We start from the raw sequence: 11,324 nt of genomic DNA, 5'->3' as shown, positions 1-11,324 counted from the left end.
AGCAACAAGCTCTTGTAGTTGATCTAGAGGTTCTATCCATATTCCTACAGAGGGAAAATCAGGCTCTCTGAATAGGAGTGTTTTATAGCAAAATATCCCACTGGTTTTGAAGCTTACCCAGGAAACCTAGAGGGCTGCGGTGTTAAGAGATGAGTAATAGGGACTGGTGCTAAAGGATGATTAGTTCTCTGCCTTCACCCTGTATTTATCATGATGGGTCTCAATCCCTTTTCCTAAGCCACTAAATTCCAATGCATGAGGCAGGCCATCTCTTCCTTCTACATTGGATTTAATTTGTGATATTTTTATACTGTCCAATGCTGAGCTCTTAGTGCTTTGTTTAACTGTGACCTTTATTATTGTTGTAGCCTCATTATGTACCAGACAACTACAAGAGAAATGGAGGCAGGTGAGTCCTACCTACTGAGTTGTTCTTTAGTGAAAGAGGTGGGATAGTTGTTTTTATTTGTAAAGGACCCATGCCCTATCAGTACCCTTGAGAGGCTGTAAAAACAGTAAAGCCAAGTAATTAAAAACAACCCACTCAAAATTCAAACAGATACGAGTGAGAGGGAACATGAGGGAACGATAATAAATATGGAGCCAGCAGCAATCCTCCTAAAACACATTTGCAGAAAGACAGGGGGGTTAGGTGCTCTTGAAAGTGGGCAGAAGCAGTTTAAGACGTGTCATGGGAGCCCTAGGGCCCACCACTGCAAAGGCAGAATAGCCACTAAAGATTCCTAAACAGAGGGTGGTGCAGATTGACATCAGGATGAGGCTCAAAGAGATCCCACAGTCTTATGCCATTTAGGGGGTTAGAAACACCTAGTCAAGACTGTTGAAGATTAGAGAGAAAGTTCTCAGTGGATTCTGAGGTTAGGCACTTGGGAAAAAATATTTTTTCAGGGTAGTAGGAGAATTATGTTTTATTTTTTAAATATGCAGAAGTAACCCAGGAAATGTGAAATAACATTTGCAGCTTTGCAAGGTAAACTGATGCTATGGGCATTGCCTCTCATGCTTTATAATTACTGTGTCTGGCTGCAGATTTCCCCTTCATGGATTCTACTGTGTGATTGGCTCCAAACCACAGAAAATTCATAAGCCCCTCCACAGTTGGGATTACTGACTCACTGACAATAGACCTTTTTGTCAAGTGTCTCCAAAACTATGATCTTTAAACCTCTCTCTCCCTGCTAGATCATCCTGGAAGACAGACCGCTCAAAGCCACAGATCAAAGACCTGAACCAAGAAGAAGATCCTCTTCCACTCATTGAGGATGAGCTAGCAAGCCAAGAACAAGCTTCAAATGAGATGCGCAGCCTGGAAGAGCCAGAGAGAGAGGCAGTCTCTAGTGAGGGCTGTGAGAATGATAAAAAGGTGGAGGAAAGTAACTCTGTCACAAGGCAACTGTGCACTCCAGAGGAAAGGCGGCATATTCAGAGAGAGAGACTTAATCAAATCCTGCTCAACCTCTTAGAGAAAATCCCAGGGAAAAATGGTGAGCAAACACCCCTTCCCTCAGTACACTGCAATACAATGATTTCCTCTCTAGGTTTGTTTTTGGAGTCATGCATGGCATATTAGTAAAGCAAATGCTTTTAACTGAACTCATTGCTACTGGACATGATTGTGTCCAGAGTTCTCCTAACAAATGTTTCCTGTTAGCCAGGATGGGCAGGAATGGTGTCCCTAGCCTCTGTTTGCTGGGAATGAGCAACAGGGGATGGATCACTTGATGATTACCTGTTCTGTTCACTCCCTCTGGGGCACCTGGCACTGGCCACTGTTGGAAGACAGGATATTGGGCTAGATGGACCCTTGGTCAGACCCAGTAGGGCCATTCTTATGAATAGGGCCCTACCAAATTCACAGCCATGAAAAACACATCACAGACCATGAAATCTGGTCTTCCTCCATGAAATCTTGTCTTTTTATGTGCTTTTACCCTATACTATACAGATTTCACAGGTGAGAATTGGGGCATCCTGACCCAAAAGGGAGTTGCAGGGGGAACGCAAGGTTATTTTAGGGAGAGTTGTGGTATTGCCACCCTTACTTCTTGCACTGCCTTCAGAGCTAGGTGGCTGGAGAGTGGCAGCTGTTGGCCAGGTGGCCAGCTCTGAAGGGGATGCCCCACCAGTAGCAGTGCAGAAGTAAGTGTGGCAATACCATGCCGTGCCACCCTTACTTCTGCACTGCTGCCTTCAGAGCTGGGTGGCTGGAAAGTGGGAGCTGCTGACAGAGGGCCCAGCTCTGCAGGGAGCAGCGCAGAAGTAAAGGTGACAATACCGTGTCTGCCATCTTTACTTCTGCGCTGCCTGCCGGTGGCGGTGACTCTGCCTTCAGAACTGGAATTCTGGCCAGCAGCCACCTCTCTCCACCTGACCAGCTCTGAAGGCAGTGCCGCCGCCAGCTGCAGCACAGACATAAGGGTAGCAGTACCACACCTAGGGCCGGCTCTGGCTTTTTGGCCGCCCCAAGCAAAACAAAAAACAAAAAAAAAAACGCGGGGGGCGGAGAGCAGCAAAGCAGGAGGGGAAAAAAACAAAACAAAATTAAAAAACCTCTGGCGCGGCCAGAGCAGCAAAGTTGTGGGGGGGGGGCAACTGCAGCGCCGGCCGGAGCGGCAAAGAAAACAAAACAAAAAAACTTGTGTCGTGGCCGGAGCGGCAAAGCAGGAGGGGAAAAAAACAAACAAAAAACCTGCAGCGCAGCCGGAGCAGCGAGGAGGAGGGACCTATAGCGTGGCCAGAGCGGCAAAGCTGGGGGAAAAAAATAACCAAAAAACGCCTACTGGGCAGCCGGAGCCAGGGTGCAGGGGGACTCCCTGTGCTGCAGACGTGCAGCGGAGTGCGCACCCAGTCTAGCGGGGAGGAAGGGAAGGGAGCGGGGGAGAGAGAGAGAGCAGGGGGGCGGCCAAGGCTTCAGCGGGGCACTTGTCCCGTGGTCCCGACCGCTGTGCCGCCTGCAGGGAGGGCTCCGCGCCACTCCAGTCGGTGGAGAGGGAAGAACAGGGGCTGCCCTGCCCAGTTTGCTGCAGGGCGCTCCCCTCCTTCGCACTGCTGCCCCTACAGGGCGGCTGGACCAGCAAACCGAAAACAAAAACAAAAAAACCAACCATGCTGTCCTAGGTTTGGGTGGAATGTCGCCTCATAGAATGTGCCTGGAGCCGGCCCTGACCACACCTCCCATACAGTAATCTTGCGACCCCCATCCCACACAAGTCCTTTTTGGGTTAGGACTCCTACAATTAAAACTCTGTGAAATTTCAGATTTAAATAACTGAAATCATTAAATTTATGATTTTTAAAATCCTATGACCATGAAATTGATCAAAATAGACCAAGAATTTGGTAGGGCCTTATATAAGAAGCATTTGCAATTCCCACTAAATAGATGAGTGAAATCTCCTGTTAATAGTGAAACAGGCATTTATATAGGACTTTTTGAATTTGCATTGTCATTACTAATTATTCACTCCCTCCCTCCAATGAGATAGATAGTTTAATTATTATTGTCTCTGGTTTACAGATGAGAAGATTGAGAGAAAGGCACAAGAGATTGAGGGCTTTATCCAAAACCCACTGAAGTGAATTAAGACTCTTATTGACTTCAGTGAGCTTTGGATCAATTCTTTAGAGACTTGCCCTATGCCTTAGAAAGAGTTTAATGTAACATCAGAATTAGAGCCTAGGAGTTTCTGTGCTCACACCAGTAGACCACACTTCTCTGTCATGTTACAGGGATTAATACTAGAGCATCAGGTACAATGATTAATACTGTATCAGCTCCTTACTAAGAATCCTGTGGTCTGTTGCAGCTATTGATGTCACTTACCTGCTGGAGGAAGGATCAGGAAGAAAATTGAGGAGGCGTACTCTCACCATCCTGGAGAGCAGCTTCAGGAAGTGATGTCCCAGCAGCAGACTGTGATCTGGAGTCCACTACCAGGTCTGCTAGAGACTGATGGGGAAGCTCCCTCCTTCCTGTACAACCAAGGAGAGATGGGTAGAAGAAAACTGACATAAATACAGTTAGCACTTAGAAGTCTGGGCAGGCAGGTGGCCCTGCCTTGCTCTGCAGTGCTCTTATGGTGTGTGTGTTGTTGGGCGTGCCTTGTATTGATGTTAGGTACTGAGAAAACCTTGTGATTATTTGTCCAAGATGGTCAGATTTAATTTATTTTTGCTTAATGTCCCCACTTGGCGGGAAAAAGAGGGGGTAAATAGAAGGATGAGGACTGATTTACTCTGATGAAAATATTCCCCATACAGACCAGTTGTCCTATGATTGTACAAGATACCATTGGCACTGCCAGTGGCATGTACCAATGTATGAAGTCCATAGGGAGGGTGAAGGCCCAGTGGATTAAAATAAAGGCTGTCCTAAAGGAGCGGCCTCAGTTTTGCACAAGTTCAGAGAGGAAGGAAATGTACCAGGATGTATAAAAGGTTCACCGTGAAATGGCCAGTGCCCAGATGCTCCTTTGATCGGTAGAGAGGAAAAGCCCCCAGTCAGCTCAGAGTGAAACAAGAATTGGTTGTTCGAAGCACTTGTTGTTCCACATCCTGAAATGGGGGTGTGTAATTTTTCACATTTTTTCTGCAGAGAAATTTTATAAAGCGAGTCGAATCCTGACGACACCATTGCTGTTGTTTCTTTTGATAAGCTGTGGTTCTTGTGTGTCTAATGTGTTGTGCAAATGAAAATCTGTTAAAAGAAGATAAAAAAAGAAACCATCACTACATGAACCGTCAAGCAGTATTCAGAGCGAGTATTTGTTGTGAACTGTAGAATATATCAACTAATAACACTATTCTTGTGTTCTAACTGTACAGCTTAAAGCGTCTGTCTCTTAAAGAGATAGTGTATTTTACCACTCCCTCTCTCTGCCGTTATGAAAGTGTTGCTCCCAAAGGCTACAGCCAAGGCGTTAACTTTTCACTGCATGATATTGTGATTGCCATAGTTTGCCATAAACTAGTGCTGTACTGGGATCCCCTGTATTTCAACATGTAACCTTCCCCTATAGCCAGTGTCATGGAGCTGTCATCTGTCTCTGGGTCAGGCCCTGCTAGTGGCAAAGGGAGGGGGCAGTAGGCATACACTGCCCCTTTAAAATAGCTTTGCTTTTTTGTCTTTCAGACGTACATATGCATATACAGTCCTGTTTTAGATGTTCTTATAAGAGAAACCAGTTTTTAATGTGCCAAGTTGTATATATCTGCTGCGTGGATGTAAAGCAATACGGTAGTTACATGTTCCTTTTTAATGGACCAAGCTTGTCCTAATGTACATTCTTGTTATTATTATAATTATTATTTTACTCTTAGTGGAACATGACTCATTCCATTAACTTTTATGTGTTGATTTAAAAAGAAAAAAAAAGAAAGGAAAAAACCCTTTGAGGAAAAAAATATTTTATTAAAAAAAAAAAAAGAAATAAGAAAATAGTTTGAAATATTTTCTTACTGTAGAGAAGCACTGTACAGTACCAGGAACCCTGAGTATAAAATACTCATGCGTGTAGTAGGAATATCGCATGTCCAAAATTTTGGGTTGTCTCATTTAGTTAATAACAGAAATCATTGTCTCAAACGGTGTTAAACACTAAAAACTTTTTAAAAAATAAAGTGCGTACAGAAGCAAGACACTAGCTCTGTCATTTTATCTTTCTTTTGTTGAAAGACTAAACAAAATGTTTTTTAGACAATCAAATGTTAGGTAAGTGCAAAGAATTGTTTTTCTTACTGGTGTAGAAATTAATGACTTTTTTTATTTTTTGGTTATTTTATAATAATGAGAAGACCAGTGTGTCACCAGGATCGCTGTTTTAAGACCAGGAAGCACTACATTATTGCAAATAGATATGAACTCTTAGTCTGCATGGGTGTAGGCTGTGTGATTGCTGAAAATAAATGCTGCTAATATATTTCCTTTTTACAAAAGCATATCTAAATAGATCATTGTTTTGATGTTAATCTTTGTAAATTATGTATTACCAATTTTAACATTGGATGTAATTGCATAAAAAGCCTGCATCTCAATCCTGAGAGAGTCTAGTATTAAATGGAAAAACTTTTCCTATTAATGACTTGTGGGTTTTTTTCTTTCACATGTTCTTGATTTCACTTTTTTGCTTCTTTGTCCCAACAGTTCCTGTGATGTGTTCAGAGCTTCTTACAGCCTTTTTTTAAGTTGTATGGCTGCCCCATCTCCTTTGAATATCACGTTGCCTGATCACTGTTGGCATACTGAGCAGATATAGTTGGGTGCTGTTGTTTTTCCTGCTGCTGTACAGCCCGTAGTAGAAAGGATGCTGACAGCATGTGTGCAGGCACTGAATACACCTTGATATGAATCGCAGTGGAGGTGCAAGGAGCCTAAATGGAGCTGCAGCACAAGGCCCAGGCATCCAGTATTACTAAGCACAGGGATGTATAACCTTGATTGCACATGTTGGCAGGTTGGTATATGAGTCATTAAACCTATAAATATGATGCCCATATCCAAAATCAAGAGGAACTCAGATCACTGCCCCAATTCCTGCTAAATTCTCTGCATCAACGCCAGTAACCACAAACTAATCTCAAAGTAGCACCATATCCTGCATATTCACTGCCACTAATATTAGATCAGAGGGCGTGCCAGATAAATACATTGACATTGTAACAGCTAACCATGTCCCATATAAAAGGAAATAGCCAAAAAAACAAAAAGGTGATCTAGGAAAGAATAAGGGACAGTTGGAGTCCCTTGAAGCATTCAGCCTGGCCAAGTATTACCATCCCCTTATGGGCCTTTTGACTCTCCTCAGGAGAGTCTAGTTGCATTGTCGGACACATTGTGAGTGGAATGCATGTAGGAGACAACACCAAAAACCCTTAGAAATCACATTTTTTGGGTCATTTCTAATAACCTGATCCCTGGTTCTGGCTTCCCAAAAACTGCACTAGGTCCCTTGTCACACCATTTCTCAGAAGTTCACCTGGGAGTCAGTCCACTCAGCTCATCCCTCTGAGGTTGGGACCATGACCTTCCAAGAAGGCTGTTCTGAATCCTTTGAAGTGCTTAGCCTGTACTCTGCTGCACATGGAGGAGGTGACAATGAGACTCAGGTCACTATCCTGCTCTGTTAATTTAATGGCCTCCAGAGTTCCCATATATTAAGGAATTCCTGTATTTCACAGGAAAATGGAGCAGTCACCAGGAACATTTTGCTGTCTATTTGTATTGGTCGCTCAGGACAGAATGGTTTCTTGCCAACTGCTGTAATGTAACATACAGAAAAATAAGCATACTGATATGGGAGCCCAGCCCTGGGCTGACTCTCTGTATTACTATTAAAATGCTTCATCTGACCCATACACTTGCATTTGTTCCCTCCATGCTGCAGATATCATCTCAAAGACTGTATTATTAAACAATTAACTGAAAAGCACCCGGATTCATCTCCTGCCAGGCTGACCCCATTTCAGAGTCCAGAGACAGCTGTGGAATTCAGTCATACATACACACAGCACATGCAAGCAAAATAACATTCCAATTAAGATGCAGTGTCCCTTGTCTAAGGCTAAGAATTACACAGAGAGCTGGAAGTAAGAACGGAATAAAATAAGCCCTTTATCCTGTCATATAGAACAATGACCAGTTACCAAAATATTGACTCATGCTATTAAAATCTCATTTAAAGGGTTTAAAAGTCTCTCTGGCCTAGGTGGTCATTCAGAAACCCAGTGGCAGGAAAGCTGGGTCCTAAGAATAGCGGCTATCGACTTTTCAAGTCAGAAACTGGGATAGTGTGCACTCTGTATTGCATCCATAGCAATGATGGGAAATGCAAAGCCAGTTAAGTTTCCAGTGTTGAACATACCAAGAAAAGGAATAAGCAAACAGCATTGCTTTAAGGTTACACCATTTCCATTACTGTAACAATACCTGGCTTTGGTCTCCCGGACATGAGGATACTTATGTACAAGGCAGAGCTCGAGGGGGCTAGACTCATCTCACACCCCAACAGCAGGAAAAGGCAGGGTAGATGCCAGGACTAGACAAGCAAATTTCCAGCTCCAACTGGCAAGTGATATTTTGGCAATAGGAGTTATATATTTCAGATGGAACCCACTTAAATGCTACCTGACATAGAACTGAAGAAAATCTTTCACCAGCAGCTATGGGTCAGGATCTCCTTGGGGTTGAACTCTGAGGGACAGTAAAACAAATTGAAACCTTGATTAGGCCTAAAACAATTGAAAACCGTGAAACAAAGAATATGTGCCTAATCATGGGCACTGGAGATGGAAAAGGCTATCAACTCAGGCACCATTCAGTCCAACTCTAATATTCTGCCAAAGTTCATAGACCTGGTCAGTGCAGGTGCCACACATAGTAATTGTACATGTAATATTTGTGATCATTAGAGGAACCAAAGACTTTGAGTGCCCCCACACACCATCTGTGTTAGTTTGTAGCAGAGCAGGATAGATGACTCAGCCTTTCTGAGGTCATTTCTGGCTTGCCTAGGGGTGCTCACTAAGAAACTCGTTAAGCCATGGAGAGAACTATGGAAATTTCTTACTGGGGAAAACTACTTTCTTCTGTGGTCAGTTGACTGAAAGAATCCCAGATTAATTGTGCTTTGTTTTTCTATGAGATGCCACCTTGAAGCAGACTTTCCACAGGCACCAACTCCAACTTCACAATTAGGAGTAAACCACTCATTTATACTGGCATGCAACCAACTTTTAATCACATTTCTGTAGAGTGGGAAGGGAGGGTACACAGGCCCTCACTGGCAATTGGTTCATGTGCCAGCGCTCAAATCCCAAACACTGAGATAGATGTCCAGTGACTTGGGGTGTCTCTTCTAACTCTCCGCAGCATGTACAATATTCGTCCTGCAAATAAACTATTGGAAATGCTCATAGTCCTGTGGGGCAGGTACCATTGGCGAGACACTGGCTCTCAGTAAATGTGTATGCTTAATCAATTTGCTGATAAATACAAATGGTCAACAGCTGAGTGTCAGGCCCAGGACTACCTCCTACTACAGCCTCCCCAAGGGCAAGATGAAGAGCGAGCCTAGGCCCTGTCAACAGAGAGAGTACTAGGAACCAGGAATTCCTGAACTCTATTCCTGGCTCTGACACTGACTCACTCCTTGTGTGTGAGAGGGTAAATTAATTAATGTGGGAGTAAGGCACTTCCACACACTGGCCTGTTGCCCCCGCACCAGTTTTGAGAGTAGCTTGTTATGCAGCCCATAGGCCCTGCCTGGCTCTTGCTTGCACATCTGCTATGGTAGGTACTCTGAGGTCACCTTCTTTCCGAGGCACAAAGCATGCTGCAGACAACCAGGTGCCCAGGCACATGTACAGTGGTCTCAGAGCATGTCAAGAATGCAGTGTCCTTCGTAAATGGGAAACTCAATCACTCAGCAGGGCTAGTGTGTTGCCTGTTGATTGTGTCAACCTCCATGTCACAAGCACATCACTGCTTTTCCCAAGGGATGTAGAGCTGTTATAAGGTGGAGCGGAAGTACACTTGTCGTTGTGGGGGAGGATCTGAACTGCAGTACCCTACATGCCCCCGCCTCCTCCATCCCATTCATGATGGTATCACCAGTCAACCACAGACTTCTTCCCCTGCAGGAGACAAATGGATGAAGCCCAGTCCATTCAGGAAAGACATTTGCTAGCAAGCCAGCATGACAGAGCAAGCAGGAATGGAAGGGGGGGTGGCTGCCTGGCCCCAAGCTATCCGCATTATGGATGCCCTCAGTGAACTTGTCCCTTCTCAAAAAGAGGCAAGCACCCTATAAGCCCAGCAGGGAAGTCCAGTGTCCCCTATCCCTGGGACAGGGAGAGATGCTGTCACAGGGAATATGGGGAAAGTGTATCCCATAGCTGCTGCTGTGGGAGCAGTGCCTTGGTGCAGGGAGTAATAAAGAGACATCTTGGAATGAAGAGAGGAGGGAAATAAAGGCAAGAGCATAAGAATCCAGGAGACTGGATCTGGGGAGATGCTGAGGAATTGAGGATACATATAAAAGAGATGGGTCTGCTTGCTCCTCCCTCCTGCATGATCATGGCAATCAACATCTAGTTTGTTGAGGAAGCCAGGGTCAGGTTAAGAGATTGGGCTGGAACTCTGGTGATCATGGTTCAATGCCCAGCTCTGCTACTGACTCTTTGTATGACTTTGGGCAAGTCACTTAATGTCTGTATACTTCAGACTCCCATCTGTAAAATGGGACTATTGCTGCTTTTGGGTGCCCACCTTTTGTCTAACTGGTTCGTTTAGCCTGTAAGCACTTTGGAGCAGGGTGTGTCTTGGGGGTGGGGGGGCAGGAAGCAGCACCCAATACACTGGGGCCTCTGCAGCTATGCCCACTAAAAACTAAGAGCAGGAATGAGTGGGTAAATAGGGACTGAAGATAAATCAAGGTGACATGGGAGGAGGTGTGGGGTGAGAAGCAGAGGCAGCCACCAAATGTGTGGACTAGACACACTGCAGGGTGTGGGACTTTTAGCATGGGCTCACAGCATGTGTGCCTGGAGGCCTGTGTCTCCTTTGTGCAGGCTCCAGCACACTTTATTTCTGGTACTTGACTCGCATATGAGAAAGTCAAATGTTCCTCCAGCCACCAAGAAGTTGAGACACAGGGACTGACAAACAGCATGAAGAGACAATGTGCTGTGCCTCATTGAAGTCAGCATCTGCTGCTAGGACATGAGCCCTGCTCATTTCTGTGCATGGGGAGCCGATGCTGCACCCCTGCCCCTTCCAGACTTAAATAAGAGTTCACTGGCAATGCAGGAGGCACGGGGGAGGGCAGCTCAGAGACACTTCAGGCCTTTTCTGGAATGGTCAGTTGTGAAGCTGCATGTGTTGGTCATGTTCAAGTACACAAAGGCAACTTCCCTTCACCCCGCACAAAAGAAAACCCACCAGCCCTTTCACATGCTGGTCCTCTAGTGTCATGTAGGCTGCCCATGCTGCCGGCACCCTAGCAGGCTTGCTGTGACATTCTGCTAAAGACCAGCTGGTATGAGTCTGGGAGCAGCCTCACTTAGCATAGTCTCCCCACATCAGTCCCTCCCATGGGTGTGACAGGGCTGGAGGGGGACATATTTTGTCCAGGCTTCCTGAACTCCTCCCCACACCATATTGGGTCAGAGCTGCACTTGTGTTCAAGTAGCAGAAGCTAGTCTTAACAGGTGATAGAGCCAAGCACGGGGACAACCCTCACCACCTAAGGGATGGCAGTATGAATGGATCAGTATATGCCCAGCTGTGCAGAGGCTAGGAAGAACAG

The 11,324-nt window shown here is 45.1% G+C and overlaps 1 protein-coding gene across 4 annotated transcripts in view; it reads left to right on the top strand.

The window, feature by feature from the left end:
* The window catches only part of ASH1L (ASH1 like histone lysine methyltransferase), a 170,435-nt gene extending 164,337 nt beyond the window's left edge, over positions 1-6,098 (top strand). For all 4 annotated transcript variants that reach the window (XM_050930024.1, XM_050930030.1, XM_050930029.1 and 1 more), the window contains 3 exons: positions 369-409; positions 1,204-1,505; positions 3,828-6,098. In XM_050930024.1, the coding sequence (XP_050785981.1) occupies positions 369-409; positions 1,204-1,505; positions 3,828-3,919 (435 nt within the window). In that variant the 3' untranslated portion in view covers positions 3,920-6,098. The remainder of the gene's footprint in view (positions 1-368; positions 410-1,203; positions 1,506-3,827) is intronic.
* Positions 6,099-11,324: the final 5,226 nt, after the last annotated feature.

This window comes from Gopherus flavomarginatus, chromosome 20 (genome assembly GCF_025201925.1).
Source record: "Gopherus flavomarginatus isolate rGopFla2 chromosome 20, rGopFla2.mat.asm, whole genome shotgun sequence".
Lineage (NCBI taxonomy): Eukaryota > Metazoa > Chordata > Testudines > Testudinidae > Gopherus > Gopherus flavomarginatus.
Note: the sequence above shows the minus strand (reverse complement) of the source record. Positions and strands in the feature narration are given on the sequence as shown.